This window comes from Pogona vitticeps, chromosome 5 (genome assembly GCF_051106095.1).
Source record: "Pogona vitticeps strain Pit_001003342236 chromosome 5, PviZW2.1, whole genome shotgun sequence".
In the NCBI taxonomy this organism is placed as follows: Eukaryota; Metazoa; Chordata; class Lepidosauria; order Squamata; family Agamidae; genus Pogona; species Pogona vitticeps.
The window spans coordinates 98,330,490-98,346,673 of NC_135787.1; the positions used below are offsets into that span (position 1 = coordinate 98,330,490).

At 43.5% G+C, this 16,184-nt stretch overlaps 1 protein-coding gene across 1 annotated transcript in view; it reads right to left on the reverse strand.

Annotated features, from left to right (window-relative positions):
• The window catches only part of ANO2 (anoctamin 2), a 227,064-nt gene that overhangs the window by 125,957 nt on the left and 84,923 nt on the right, over positions 1 to 16,184 (reverse strand). The window contains exon 10 of the mRNA XM_020785745.3: positions 4,306 to 4,370. Within this exon, the coding sequence (XP_020641404.3) occupies positions 4,306 to 4,370 (65 nt within the window). The remainder of the gene's footprint in view (positions 1 to 4,305; positions 4,371 to 16,184) is intronic.

A 16,184-nucleotide genomic window follows, 5' to 3' on the forward strand; every position in this document is an offset into this window, starting at 1 on the left:
GGGCTTACTTGGCAGAGAATCCAAACAATTGGGACCAGAAGCTGCAATCCCTTTTGTTTGCTTATCGATCAGTGCCACAAGCCAGTACCGGGTTCAGTCCGTTTGAACTTTTATTTGGGAGAAGGGTGAAAGGGCCCCTTGATTTAATCAAGCAAGATTGGGAGCAGATCACCCAGGATGACCCACAAGATGTTGTGACATATATAGACACCTTGAGGAATGACCTAAAGAGAAACCTAGAGCTAGCAGCAGAGACCCTGCAAGCTCAAAAGGTCAGAAAGAAAGCTTGGGATGACCAGGAAGGCAGGGAGAGGCACTTTAACCCAGGGGAGGAAGTGCTTTGGCCTAGGCTCTGCAAAGAGAACAAACTGCAGCTGGGTAGCCCAGAAATAAAATACTTGGGTCACATAGTAGGGGGAGGAGTGATAAAACCCCTCGAGGCCAAGATAGAAGCAGTTCGTGATTGGCCCAGACCCAACACCAAGAAAAAAGTCAAATCATTTCTTGGGTTGGTGGGCTACTACAGAAAGTTCATCCCGAGGTTTAGCGAGATAGCGACTCCGCTGACCGATCTGACGAGGAAGAAGGCTGATGACCGCATCCCGTGGACCAGCGACTGTGAGGAGGCGTTCCAGAGGTTGAAGCAGGCGCTCATCAACTATCCAGTGCTGCGTGTTCCAGACTTCGACCGGGAGTTCATCATCTACACCGATGCGTCTAACAGCGGGGTAGGAGCAGTTCTTTGCCAGGAGGATGAAAATGGTGACCAGCATCCAGTGTCCTACCTGAGTAGGAAACTCCAGAAAGGTGAGAGACATCTGGCAACTGTGGAAAAGGAGTGCCTGGCCATAGTCTACGCGATCCAGAAGGCCAAGCCTTACATCTGGGGGAGACATTTTATTCTGTGCACTGACCATTCACCACTGCAATGGTTAAAGACAATGAAAACCCACAATAGTAAACTTATGAGGTGGGCTTTAAATCTGCAAGACTATGACTTTGAAGTGAAGGTGGTCAGAGGGTCAGTGAACTGTGTTGCTGACGCCTTGTCAAGAAGACCTGAAGAATGAAGACGGCGAAAGAAACATGGACTATGTATATATTTTGATGACAAAAAGTCAAATGTGTCTGTTTATTAAACATGTTGGTTTGTATGAATAAAGGTAACTTGATGTATTGTTAATGGTAAATGTTTAAATGCCTAATAGAGTGTAAGTATAAGTAAGTATGGTATTGTATGTTATTATATGACTGTTTGTGTTGGTTTTGGGTCCAGGTTGTTTTTTGGAGAAAAGCACTTTAGCTTTCCCCCTACAAAACAACTTATAAAGAGGGGAGGTGTTACATACAGCACTGATGTTACCTGTCTGTCATGGGTTTGGAGGGAAAGTTCCATCCTATGGGGAGTGGAAGGCGGGACATCAGGAGGAGGGGCTGTACTGTATATATATGTGGAGCTTGTGTGGAGAAGTTTAGAAGCTAGAGAAAAAGCTGAGAGAAGAAGCTTGAGTGGGAGTCTGTGTGTCAGACAGGGTACTACTGTGTGTCAGTCAGTACCAACCTGATAGGTTCAGGTGTCTGTATGGTTAGCCAGAACTGATAGGTTCAGGGTCTGTGCTTCAAGTTAAGTGTTCTGTGTGAACCAAACTGTGTGTATGTATGATTGAGACTAAGCCACGTTACTGTATCTTATTCACCTGATCATTTTATTTTCCCTGTGTGTTGTTTAAATAAACCTTATTCCTTTATTTGTTAAAAATCCATCCCTGGTCTGTGTGACTTCTTATAGGGAATGGTTGGTGGCAGCTTAGTGAAACTGTGGCATATCCCAGTAGGTCTGGGTTTGTCACACAGACTTCTCTGGCTGCAAAATTTAGATTCAGCTTGCAGCCAGAGAATCGACTTACAAACCAGAAAAAAACCAAAATGGAATAAAAATAGAATAAAAACCACCGGTTATGGGATTAATTGGTTTTCTGTGCATTGTAGGTCAGTGGAGATTCGACTTACAGACTTTTCGACTTGCAGCCACCATTCCAATATGGATTAATTCCTTAAGTAGAGGGTCCACTGTATTTTTGTACTGAACAGAACTAATTTCAGAAAGTTGTTGACTCACATCACTTCAGATCATGTCCCAGGCACGTATTATGGAAAACCTGGCTATTGGCAATAGAGTTAATGCACAGTTTGAATGGACAGCTGTACTGACATCCTCTCTGTATTTTTGCCAAGCAATTGTACCCTAATTAAATTCCAACGTGTGAGAGTATGGATTGTAAGGGAGATGGGGGAGGGGAAAAAGATTTAACAAGTCCAGGCCACCTGCAGTAGCATTATGATATGTGACATGCATTGGAAAGAATTTCAAATGTCTTTAGGAGAATGGGCAAGATATACAAAAGACATTAAATGCTGCTGAGTCATTTATCTGGGAAGTCTATTCATTTTTTTCATACCTATGTCCCACCCCATCTCTTCACATCTTCACATTTGCCCAACCATGAGTCATTCGACATGAAGATAATTATCTCTGTTACACAACAGCACAAGTTATATCTGTGGCTAATATAAAACCACTTCAGGAGCGGTATTTTGGCACAGGCAGAGGCATCCAAATATGGTTTGATTTAATCAGGATGCCATCTTAGTGACAGCACATATTTCACTGGTGTGGTTTTTGAACTTCCTATCTTCAAGGAACCCTTTCTACATTGAGATGTCTGCAGAGGGCCAGCTACACAATGAAGGGTGGACTTTTTTGTCCAAGCTCCCAGTCAACACGAGGTGCTAAATAGGCCTGCTCACCTTCATTGAACCCTGCATGTAGTGACAGAGCGCTGCAAAAACAGGTTTCCATTCATTTGCAGGGGAGGGTTACAGGGAGGTCAACCATGATGGGCAAACTTTCTCACCATTGCTCATTTCCTTACTAAGAACCCACAGGGTTTCCCAGAAGACGGTCTAAAGTGCAGTAAAAATTTTGCATATGATACAGTTTGGGGCTGAGTTAGATATGAGCACGGTCACATGAAGAATGAGCTATGGTTGTTCCACAGCAATGGCTCATTCAAGGTAACATCAACTTGTACACTGGGCGGCAAATACATTAACAGGAACAAACTACAAATGGAACTGCTATGCTAATACAGGAGTGTAAAATTATATTTTTATTGTCAGACTTCACCTCTCAGGGCTTAGCTAGATGGCTTATTTGGGGTGGACTGGTGCAGACTAAGTAGAGTCACTTCATCCACATGGCCTACACACCTATTGCTTCCTCTCTCTGCCAGAGGAGCAGAAGAAGTTTTGAATTTCCCAATATCATTAAGTGGCTAAGCTGTCTGCACCAGCCACAAATGACACTGGGGAATTGGAACCAGTTGTGAACTTAAAACAGCAAGCTGTTGCTCTGTTTTGGTTCAGTCTCAGCTATCACACATCCTGGAAATGAACAAAAATGGAGCAATTCTACCTATCCCAAAGAAACAGTTGCCTCTGAAAGGGACTCAGAAAGGTGTGGATAGGAACACTCTGGGGATGGGCTAGTTTTCACTCTAACAATTACATTGCCTGATTGTTGACAAAAGGAACAAACCAGCCTGCCTCCACAGTAGACCAAACAATGGGCAAAATATAGCCACCCCTCAGTCAGCATTTTTGGTGATTTCCCCCCCATTGGAATGCATTGAACAGTAGGTTTGACAACCAAAAATTAACGAAGAGTCAGAACAAAGCCAAATTAAGTTTGCAAAGGTTGTATAAGGTGCACTAACAATCCCAAGCATTTAAAACAGTTTTTGAACACTTTAAGACACTTTAAAAATAGCGAAAACGGACCTGTCAAAACCATTGAAATGCATTGAAACCTATTCAGTGCATTTCAATGGGGGTACCACGTTTCGCTTAGCGATGTTTCCTATGGTGATTTTTGCTTAAGGATAGTAATCTGTTCTCATTGGAACGGATTATCTGGTTTTCAATGCATTCTTATGGGAAATGGTGTTTCGCTTAGCGATGTTTTCCCATAGCGATGTTTTTTTTAACCAATTAACATTGCTAAGCGAGGCACCACTGTATTGTAACATATTGAAAAAAGAACTAACCTCAATTTTTTCAGGAATTAATGGATTATGGACTTTTTTTCAAGAAAGTCTAATATATTCTATGATAGAAATGAAGACACAAGTGCTCACCTTCAGATACAATGGGAAGAATCTTCATCTGGAGCAAATGAATGAAGTTTTAACCAGTTTAAAAAAAACAAAAATATGCCACAGTGGAATGTTTTGATTGGCTTATTACCTTATGAGGTCAATAGGCTGAAACTTGTAAAATGCTCCATATCGTGCCCACTCTTGATACAGCAGCTGAGGAAAAAAGCAGATAACAGTTGATACTAAGTGAGACAAAGGATGTTTTAAGGACCTAATTAGTGCTAGGATTGAGCTCCACCAGGTGGAAAGGTCAGCATCTAAACTGGTGGTGATTGTGTGTGTTTGTTTGTATGTATGTTTGGTCACAGTAGTCTTTCAACTGGGTATGATAACATTTTGTCCTTGTTATGTACCATCAATTCTCTCTTGACTTTAAGACAGCATTTGAGTTATGTGAATTGTACCATTCCAGTGGTTTACCATTCCCACTCACAAGTGAGTTTCCACCTAGAGGGCTTAAAATAATATAGATCATGTAACTGTGCTAGATGTATTTCTATGGTTTCATGCTACAATAAAGTTATTCAAATAATTTAGATGTATAGAGAACTGTATTGGGTTGAAATCTAAGTAAAAAGAAATTAAGATTCCAAGCAAGAGTAATTACAAAGTAAGGCACAAAATGACCTATGACTACAGTATTAATATATTGACTAGATATGGGATATGACTATCCCATCTCTAATATTGACTTAGGTGTGAGGTCCACTGAATGCAACAGAACTTACATTCTAAGAATGAACTGTACTAACATGAAGTGAACTGTAATTTTACAGGATTTACAATGAAGTCAGATCTGAAATTTTGTGGGGACTGAAACAGGAATAAAATATCCTGTGCTTCAGGTGTTGACTTGTGAATTCTTGCTGAAGCAAGCATCATGATAGACAGAGCAGGAGAAGAAAGAGACAGAGGCGTGCAAGTTAACTGAACATCAAGGCGTGAATGGCCCCATCACTGTCTCAAATATCTGCCTTTCCTCATCCCATGTGCCATAGCTTGCTTTGCGGTGGCAACACCACTGGTCTAGACACCTGATAATCTGTCTGCCCTGTGCATAAAGCTGTGGCTTTACATATAGGAAGGGGCAGGCAGATGGGCAGATAGATGGTGGGTGGTACCTGTTACATACAGCACTGATGTTACCTGTCTGTCATGGGTTTGGAGGGAAAGTTCCATCCTATGGGGAGTGGAAGGCGGGACATCAGGAGGAGGGGCTGTACTGTATAAATATGTGACACTGTGAGACACTGGGATGTGACGAAGCAGCAGCTGGGAAGAAGAAGCTGTTGTGGGAGTCTGTGTGTCAGACAGGGTACTACTGTGTGTCAGAGTACCAACCTGATAGGTTCAGGTGTCTGTTGGTTAGCCAGAACTGATAGGTTCAGGGTCTGTGCTTCAAGTTAATGGTTCTGGGTGAACCAAACTGTATGCATGTATGAGTGAGAGTAAGCCACGTTACTTTATTTTATTCACCTGATTGTTTATTTTTCCTTGTGTGTATTTAAAATAAACCTTATTCTTTTTATTGTTTAAAAATCCATCCCTGGTCTGTGTGACTTCTTACAGGGAATGGTTGGTGGCAGCTTAGTGTAACTGTGTGACATATCCCAGTAGGTCTGGGTTTGTCACATTGATTGGTGTCCAGCGGGTGGGATACGACTGGTCCAGTTGTCCAGTGGTCCAGCAAAGCCTTGGCAAGTGTGCCCAGAGCAAGGGGGGTCTAGTCAGGGACAGTCTGAGGCGCGTAGGTAATCTTCTAGGTGTACCTCACGGGGAGGTGCGCTAGTAGAAGAACGTGCCAACTGGGGAGACTTAGATTAAGGTGCTCTGAGGCAGCCTAGTTTTGGCGGGAAAAAGCTGAGGCAAAACTGCGTAGTAACAGTGATCTAGCTTGCCAGCTGAGAGGCCCAGCAGAGGGGGGTAGGCTCTGACTCGATACTGTTGCAAGTTTAGTGCTGAAGAACAGCAGCAATCTCTAGGGAGAGCTGGTTCTGAGGCAAGAAGGAAAAAAAAAAAAGTGGTCGTTTTATTTTGAGGCTTGACTTTTTAAAGCAGCCTGTTCTGAGGGGGGATTATGCCCTTGACTCGAAGCCAGATGGCCGAAATGAGTGAAGTGAAAGACCCCCAGATTGACCAAGGTTCTGAGGATGAATTTGGCTCAGTGCAAGGTGACAGCACAGGAGAGCAGAACCCAGAACTCAGAAAATTGCTCATAGTCCAACAGCATGAACTGAGGATGAGGCAATTTGAAGTGGAGGAAAAATTAGAGAGAGAGAGATTGGAAAGAGAAGAAAGATTAGAGAGAGAGAAAATTGCTCTGGAAAAAGAAAGGATGGCGTATGAGTTAAGAAAATTGGAAATGATGAACCAGAACAATAATAACAATAGGGATTCTGAGGGAGGCCAATTGTCTAAGGCTGACCTGAAGAAATTCCCTGTGTACCACAAGGGAGATTGTCCTGAGGTGTTCTTTTCCTTAGTGGAAAGAGCGTTTGTGGACTTCTCAGTGAGGGAAACTGAGAAGATGACCATCATGCGATCTTTAATCAGTGGTAGCCTGGCTGAGGTTTATGCCGAGATGCCTGAGGAACTGATGAAAGATTTTGCAGAGTTTAAAAAACTGGTGTTTGCCAGACATGGGATAAATGCGGAGCAGCTGAGACAAAGATTCAGGTCCCTCACCAAGAAACCAGAACAGACTTTTACCCAAGTGGGGGCCCAATTGGTGAGGCTGCTTGAGAAATGGCTATCGCAGGAGGGAACAGGGACCTATGAGCAGCTTAAAGACTTGATAGCACTGGAACAGTTCTATTCAGTCCTGCATGGGGAATTGAAATTCCAGGTGAGGGAAAGGAAACCGAGGTCTGTGGCAGAAGCCGCAGAGATCGCAGATTTTATTTCCCAAATAAGAAAGCCCTTGGGTGAGGGGAAATCTGTAGGTAAACCCAAAGAAACCTACAGCAAGTACTCTCAGGGACCAGGGAAAAGCCAGCAAGGGGGAGGGGCCCATGGTGAAGGGAAGCCCTCAGACATGAAACTAAGACCTCAGGTTTTGGAGGGAAAACCAAAACAAGATGAGAGAGAATCAAAATACACCAGAAAATGTTATTTCTGTCAGGGAAAGGGTCATCTAATCTCAGAGTGTGAGAAATTAAAGCAGCTAAAAGGAATGGTGCCTCAGGAGTCTAGTGGGACCAAGCCAAAAGCTGTGTTCTGTGTCCAGAAAGAGCAAGGCTCAGTGTCACTGAGGGAGCCGGTTGCCATGGCTACTCAGTCTGGAACAGCTACCTCTGCTGATCAGGCTGAGGAAAATGGTCCTCTTGTGGAGGTAAAGCGCTGCTTGCTGATAAAAACAGATTCTCAGTTGTTTGAGACAGCAGGGGTGGACGTAGGAATACTTGACCGTCAGTATAGGGGGCTGCGGGACACTTGTTCCCAGGTAACCCTGTGCCATCCAGATATTATCCCTAGGGAGTTTATAATCCCAAATGAGAGCATGAAGGTGGCAGGGATTGAGGGGCAGGTGATCTCTCTGCCAGTAGCAGAGGTACCTGTCAACTTTCAAGGCTGGAGGGGAGATTGGCGGCTAGCGATTTCATCGACTCTGCCAGCAGCCGTGCTCGTGGGAAATGACCTGGCTGAACATGTGAAACGGGTGCTAGTGATTACACGCTCACAAGCCACCACAGGGACAGTTCAGGGGGGTAATGATGAGCCAGAGACGGAAGCAGAGGGGAGTTCAGAAGCTGTGGTGGAAACCTTAACCACAGACAGCAGATTTGGACAGGAGCAAAAGGCAGACGCCACTCTCCAAAAGTGTTTTGAACAGGTGTCTGACGCCCAGCTAACACCTGAAACCCCAGTGAGATTTCTGGAGAAAAAGGGGATTTTATATAGAGAAACCCTGAGGAATATCTCAAAAGGGGGAGATGGGATCAGAAGTCAGCTAGTGGTACCTGAAAAGTATCGCCCCATGATCTTACAAAGGGGGCACTCTGACATGTTTGCTGCACACTTAGGGGTGAAAGGGCCCCTTGATTTGATCAAACAAATTTGGGAGCAGATCACCCAGGATGACCCACAAGACGTTGTGACATACATAGACACCTTGATGAATGACCTAAGGAGAAATCTAGAGCTGGCAGCAGAAAACCTGCAAGCTCAGAAGGTCAGACAGAAAACATGGTATGACCACAAAGCTAGAGAGAGGCACTTTGACCCAGGGGAGGAAGTGCTTTGGCTTAGGCCCTGCAGAGAGAATAAACTGCAGCTCAAATGGGCAGGACCATATAGGGTCATTTCCAAGATGTCAGACCTGAACTACCTTATAGAGCAGGAGGAGAACCAAGCAAGGAGGGTGGTTCATGTGAATGCCCTAAAACCCTACTACAGAGGGGAACAGAGGGTTTTATTCGCGATAAAAGCAGCTGAGAGTGAGGAAGCGGAATTACCCTTCTGGGAGGGTAGAGGGGAAGTAAAATACAACCCAGAGGAGGTAAAGATCAGTCCTGCACTCACCCAAGACCAGCAGCAAGAACTAAAAATGCTGCTTAGTAAATATCAACAGGTGTTTTCCAACAAGCCGGGGATAGTGAAGGGAGTGATGCATCGGATCCACACAGGGGATGCACCCCCGCAGGCAGTATCCCCATACCGAGTAACGGGACCCTATAGGGACAAGGTGCGGAAGGAGCTGGACGAAATGCTGAGGGAGAACATAATCGTCCCCTCTTCTAGTCCTTGGTCCTCTCCGATAGTCCTTGTGGACAAGCCTGATGGGAGCATTAGGTTTTGTGTTGATTACAGGAAATTAAACCGGGTAACCACTCCTGATGCCTACCCAATGCCCAGGCTAGACAACCTGATTGAAACCATAGGGGGTTGTCGGTTCATTTCATCATTGGACCTGGTAAAGGGATATTGGCAATTAAGAATTGATCCCAGGGATCAAGAAAAGACTGCCTTTTGCAGCCCTTTTGGTCTCTATGAGTTTCGAGTCCTGAGCTTTGGTCTCAGAAATGCACCAGCCACATTCCAAAGGCTGATGGACCAAACCTTGGCAGGGCTCAGTGACTTTACAGTGGCCTACATTGACGACATAGGGATCTTCAGTAATACCTGGGAAGATCACCTGATACACCTGGAGTTAGTGCTGCAGAGGTTAAGTGCAGCAGGGCTAACAGTAAAGGCCAGCAAGTGTCAGCTGGGTAGCCCAGAAATAAAATACTTGGGTCACATGATAGGGGGAGGAATGATAAAACCCCTGGAGGCCAAAATAGAAGCTGTTCGTGATTGGCCCAGACCCAACACCAAGAAAAAAGTCAAATCATTTCTTGGATTGGTGGGCTACTACAGAAAGTTCATCCCGAGGTTTAGCGAGATTGCGGCTCCGCTGACCGATCTGACGAGGAAGACGGCTGATGACCGCATCCCGTGGACCAGCGACTGTGAGGCGGCGTTCCAGAGGTTGAAGGAGGCGTTAATCAACTATCCTGTCCTGCGTGCTCCAGACTTCGACAGGGAGTTCATCATCTACACCGATGCGTCTAACAGCGGGGTAGGAGCAGTTCTGTGCCAGGAGGATGAGAATGGTGACCAGCATCCAGTGTCCTACCTGAGTAGGAAACTTCAAAAAGGTGAGAGACATTTGGCAACCGTGGAGAAGGAGTGTTTGGCCATAGTCTACGCGATCCAGAAGGCCAAGCCTTACATCTGGGGAAGACATTTTGTTCTGTGCACTGACCATTCACCACTGCAATGGTTAAAGACAATGAAAACCCACAATAGTAAACTTATGAGGTGGGCTTTAAACCTACAGGACTATGACTTTGAAGTGAAGGTGGTCAGAGGGTCAGTGAACTGTGTTGCTGACGCCTTGTCAAGAAGACCTGAAGAATGAAGATGGCGAAAGAACATGGACTATGTGTATAATGATGACAAAAAGTAAATGTACCTGTTTTTGAATTTGGTTTGTATGAATAAAGGTAAATTGATGTAATGTATATGGTAAATGTTTAAATGCATAATTGCTATGGTTAACTTAGAGTGTAAGGATAAGTAAGTATAATATGGTATGTATAACTGTTGTTGTGTATTTTATACAGGTTGTTTTTTGGTGAAAAGCACCTTAGCTTTCCCCCTACAAAACAACTTATAAAGAGGGGAGGTGTTACATACAGCACTGATGTTACCTGTCTGTCATGGGTTTGGAGGGAAAGTTCCATCCTATGGGGAGTGGAAGGCGGGACATCAGGAGGAGGGGCTGTACTGTATAAATATGTGACACTGTGAGACACTGGGATGTGACGAAGCAGCAGCTGGGAAGAAGAAGCTGTTGTGGGAGTCTGTGTGTCAGACAGGGTACTACTGTGTGTCAGAGTACCAACCTGATAGGTTCAGGTGTCTGTTGGTTAGCCAGAACTGATAGGTTCAGGGTCTGTGCTTCAAGTTAATGGTTCTGGGTGAACCAAACTGTATGCATGTATGAGTGAGAGTAAGCCACGTTACTTTATTTTATTCACCTGATTGTTTATTTTTCCTTGTGTGTATTTAAAATAAACCTTATTCTTTTTATTGTTTAAAAATCCATCCCTGGTCTGTGTGACTTCTTACAGGGAATGGTTGGTGGCAGCTTAGTGTAACTGTGTGACATATCCCAGTAGGTCTGGGTTTGTCACAGTACCATCACTGCTGCAAAGCATGGTGAGATGAGACACAGGGGGGAGATTAAAAAATTGGGGTAGATGGGAGAAAGCAAGGCAGCAGCAAAGATGAGGGCAGCAGGAAGAGTGGTACTTCTTCTGCCACAAGCGGTATGAGAGCTCAGGCTACCCTTAGAGGTGAGGGAGTGCTGAACATTCATTTGGAGCAGTTAACAACAACAAAAGCAATAGACATACAGAAGGGCTGGAGGAGAAGGTGAAGCAAGAAAGTGCTGAACACTGGGATTGGAGTGATGACAGTGACAGAGGATGAAGACAATATAAAGGAGGAATCGTTAGGTACTCAAGAGATGAGAGACGTAAAGAAAGGACAGGAGGAGAAGGGAGGTAAAAAGAGAATATATCACATGGTCTTTGCCAAGGTGTATTTCCTTTCCTAAACTAGCTCTGCTAAGTAAAGTAGATCATACTCACCATACTAGTCAATGCACGCACTGCACTTAATAAAATATCTTTAGCAGACAAGATGTTACAAAAAGCAGGTTATGGTAAAGGGAGGGGGGAAAGAGGCTGACTCAGCTATAGTCATCTTGACTGCATGATCACAGTCTTGGGACAGAATGGGAGAGAAGAGGTCTGCAGATATTCAAATAAGACTCTAACAGATTGTGAAATTGTTTCAGATTTCACATGGGCTGTCCCAGGACTGCTGGGAGCAAGGAAGACAGAAATGTTTGAGTCCCCATCTTTGAAAAATATATAATCCAGCTGCTGTTTAGAACTGTATCTAGCTAGCTAGAGGAAAGACACTGGCTCCTTTACGCATGGAAAATAGAGAGGAGCTAGGCCGTTTTTATATTAGCAAAGCTGGAAGGTGTTTTTTTGGGGGGATTCTATACTAGGGTTCTGGGTCTTTCCATCCCATGTGCCCCTTCGCTGATTGTAGTATTGGTTTTATACTTTAAAGACAAAAATAAATAATCTAAGAGTTGCCACAAATTAGGTAGTATTGTTTAAATGCCAGAAGTGTTTCACCAACTGAAATGAGCCTTCCCCATTTGTCTTATAAGAAATTAAGCAATATACTGCAGAAGAGCTTCTAGCAATGTGCAACTGTATGATGAAGATGGCATGGCTATTCAGCCATCTTCAGTTCTGAGAAAGGATATACAAAAGAAGGAACCATATTGAGAGATTAACACAACTCTAAATTCCCTTGGTCCCTTAAAAACTATGCTACTAACAATGTGAGTGTGAGAGGCGATCCTTTTGGTCCTAGGAGAGGGGTATAAAAATTCCAAATCATGCTGCAGAGAGGCTTGAGACCACAGCCTCAGGGCACTTACATCAACCCTCACAGACATGTACCAATCATTTTTGGACTCTCGTGTACAATTTTTATGCAGTATCCGTGAGGGTGTTGTGCTGAGCCTGAAGAAGTGGAATTTTCTCTATGAAAGTTTGGAATTTGATTGATTTTTAAGTGGTCCAACAAAAGGTATCATCCACTCTTACATTTGAGTCCTCGTCTGTCACTCTACCCATCACACCATACTGGGTATCAAGCATATCTACTAGGAAGTAAATCCAATTGAGTTCAGTGTCCTGAGATAAAAGAGTATAGGATTGCAAACTTAAGTGGGGAAATCCCTATATTCTTAACTAACAGCCTCAGACAGAGTATGTGCTATGCAGAATGCTTCTTTGCAGACATAACCGCAAGTCTTTGTTCCATTAGGGCCTTTTCTGCAACCAGACCCTGAAAAGAATTAATTGGGATTACCTTCTGCTTTATGAGCTGGTACATAAATCTTAATCAATAGGGCTTCCTTATAAGGAAATACAATCCAGACGGTCTCAGTCCACCTTTGTCTGGGGGCCACACACTGCTAGTAAGGGGAATGGAAGTTGCATATGTAGAGGGGACACTGTCAAATGGGGGTGAAAGAAGAAAACGGTTTTTTAAAAAATGTCTCCCTTTCCTTTAAATCTGATCAGGGCATTTCAGGAAATTAAACACTGAAGCTATTCAGGTTCAGATAGAAAACAGATGATGGTATACATAGAAATCCTACAGTCAAGTCTTATGGCCGGGCAACAGAAACATATGTGAGCAATCAATGCAGTATTTCTGGAAAGAACCTTTTATGTTTTTAATACTTAACACTTCATAAGAGGGCCTAAATGGGCAGGATAAAAAGAAGGGCAGCCCAACTTGGAGGGTGAATAGTTTTCCAGGCAGTAAGACTTTTTAAAGTTGTGTCCCCCACTCCACCGGCAACCCTCTAGTATTTTATTTGGTGAGCTCTTGCAATTAGCTGCTATTTTACCATTTTCTTCTCCCAAAGAAAATTTAAACTACTTTTACTTAGGCACATACTGCTCTTCTCTTTACACAAAAAAAGTGGTGCTCTCCTCACTCAGCAATTACCTACACCTCTTTAACTCAATGTTATTCTTTCATGGATTTTCAGCACCCCTTAGTGGCCAGTTATGGTTTTTGTCAACTTTTCTTTAGCAGAATGGTCTGCCATCAAATTCTCCTGTACAGCTCCTACCCTGGACAGTCAAGAATTTAGATCATGCTGACTTATGAAACTCCACAGGTAACTTTGGGCCACTTGCACTCATTTCACCCTATGTCTCTTACAGGCTTGTTTTTGCGATAAAGGGAAAGGAGAAAAGCCCTGTACACTGCTTCAATTTCACTGAAGGAAAGGCTATCTAGAAGTGTAAATCATAATTGTAATTGGGACTATCATGCCCAGTTCACATGCAGGAATCAATTTTTTCATGTAGAATGTTCATACCACAATGAAAAGAGCAAGCATAATGTGCCAGATGTGACCAAAGTGTTGATAACAAATACAACAGTGAGGATGATACCACTGTTATAAAACACTGTACTTTCCATGCACATTTTTTTTAAAAATGCATGCTATTGCAGCCACAGCATTTCATGAAGCACATTATGGCCTAAGAAAGACCAATTAAAATGTCTAGTCACAGGGACATATTCACCAATATCTATTTATTTACTCATTCAACTTCATTTCTATTCTGTATTTCTCCCTGTAGTGGGGCATGACTTAGAAAATTAGAGATATACTACACACTACATGCAGTACTACGTGAGTACTTTTATTTTGAGATGAAGAATTTGACTTAGGAAAATGAGAAATACACTACACATTATAAACTTAAATATGCTTTTTTAGAATGCCTGGGCTAATGTGGAGTGCTAATCTGGATAAAAACACATTTATTTGCAACAAAATGGCCAATTTAGGCATATTTCTTAGAAATCATGGTCATTGCATTTGAAGGTTGACACCTGAGGAGAAAGCAATATTCATTAACTTGAACCCATCCATAAAATAGAAAGATAGAAAAAGGAGCCATTTTTCCACAAAATAAATAAATAATATATGAAATAAAATATTATAATGTTCACTAGCAAGATGACCTTAACATGTGATGGATGAGAGTTCTGTATACCGAAGGCTATCACCCACTGTAACTAGATAATTGAACCTTTATATCAAAAACTAATGGATCTATTATTATTGATACTAAGGGAAACATTAGGAGATACCATCTTTAGCATGTCCTGTCTGCAAGCTTCTCAGAGCATGAGGAATTTGAGAAGAAAGCTAGACAAGATGGATCCTAGCTATTCATCGATGTGTGTGGGGGGGTTATAAAAAAACTTCAGGGAATCCAGACTGCCCTTTGCAAAGATGACAGCTGAAGCCAAAGCCGCCATCTTTGCAAAGGGCAGCCAGTCTCCCTTTTTACATGCCGCGGCTGGGAGGCCAGAAGGAGACATCGGCAGTGGCAATTAAGGTAAGGGGGTGTCAGTGGGGGTGGGCTGGGTGCTAAGATAGGGAAAGGAAGGGGGTGGAGGGGTAGGCTGTGGGTTTGGGTGGCTGTGGGTTTGGGTGGCTGCCTATCTGTTGCCAATCAGCTGATTGCCAGCTGGTAGTCAGAATAGTGTTTTTTTTTTAAAAAGGAAGGGGGTTTCGGTGGGGTGGGATGGGAGCTTAGGTAGGGGGAGGAAGGGGGAGGGTAGGCTGTGGGGTTGGATGGCTGTGAGGGGTGGCGGCTGCAGAATGGTTGTTTGTTTTTTAAATACGAAGGACAAATAAAAATGTGTAAATATTCATCCCTTCAGATTTGTGGGGGTGTCCAGAACCCACTAATATGAAGGGATGAATATTTAACGAATTGGCTATTTTCATTGAAAAAGCTGATCCATTTTCATATTCGTCCCCATCTCTACCGAGAGCCACATCAGATATTTTCAACATTTTTGAGAGCCGAAGAAATGTGCACGTGCGTGCATGCCCCCCATGCACACAAGCTTCTCTGTTGCTCAAAGCTGTCACATGAATTCCAGCCAGTGGGAAATTCTTCCCTGTATGCCCTCCTGAACTTTGTGTGAGTGGTGGAACAGCACAGGATTCTCACATTGCATTGTGCCTAGTTTGTGGTAGATTTCATCACAAAGGCTTGTTTACCATTTTATAGGTGAATGTGTAAGTTGCCAGCTCCCAAGGTGCTGGCTAGAGCCTCAGTGAATTGTTATGCACCCCCTATGTTTTGCTATGGATTGCTGCCTCCTTCATGGATTGCTGCCTTGTCGTGGCAAAGGGGCTTGAGTAACTCAGAGAAGTTATGGGCTATACCATGCAGGGACACCCAAGACAGACAGGTCATAGTGCAGAGTTCCAACTAAATGCAATTCACCTGGAGTAGGAATTGGCAAGCCACTCCAGTATCTTTGCCAAGAACACCCATGAACAGAAACAAAAGGCTAAAAGATATGACACTAGAAGATGGGCCCCTCAGGTCGGAAGGCGTCCAACATGCTACTGAGGAAGAGCGGAGGACAAGTACAAGAGCTAATGAAGTGGTTGGGCCAAAGCCGAAAGGACGCTCAGCTGTGGACGTGCCTGGAATTGAAAGCAAAGTCCAATGCTGCAAAGAAAAATACTGCATAGGAACCTGGAATGTAAGATCTATGAACCTTGGTAAGCTGGATGTGGTCAAACAGGAGATGCCAAGAATAAACATTGACATCCTGGGCATCAGTGAAATTGGACAGGAATGGGCGTATTCAATTCATATGATTATTATATCTACTATTGTGGGCAAGAAGAGCATAGAAGGAATGGAGTCAATTTCAGCATCTTCATCATTGGTGGTTGGTGCATAAACTTGGATTACTGTGATGTTGAAAGGTCTGCCTTAGATTCGTATTGAAATCATTCTATCATTTTTGAGATTGTATCTCATTACA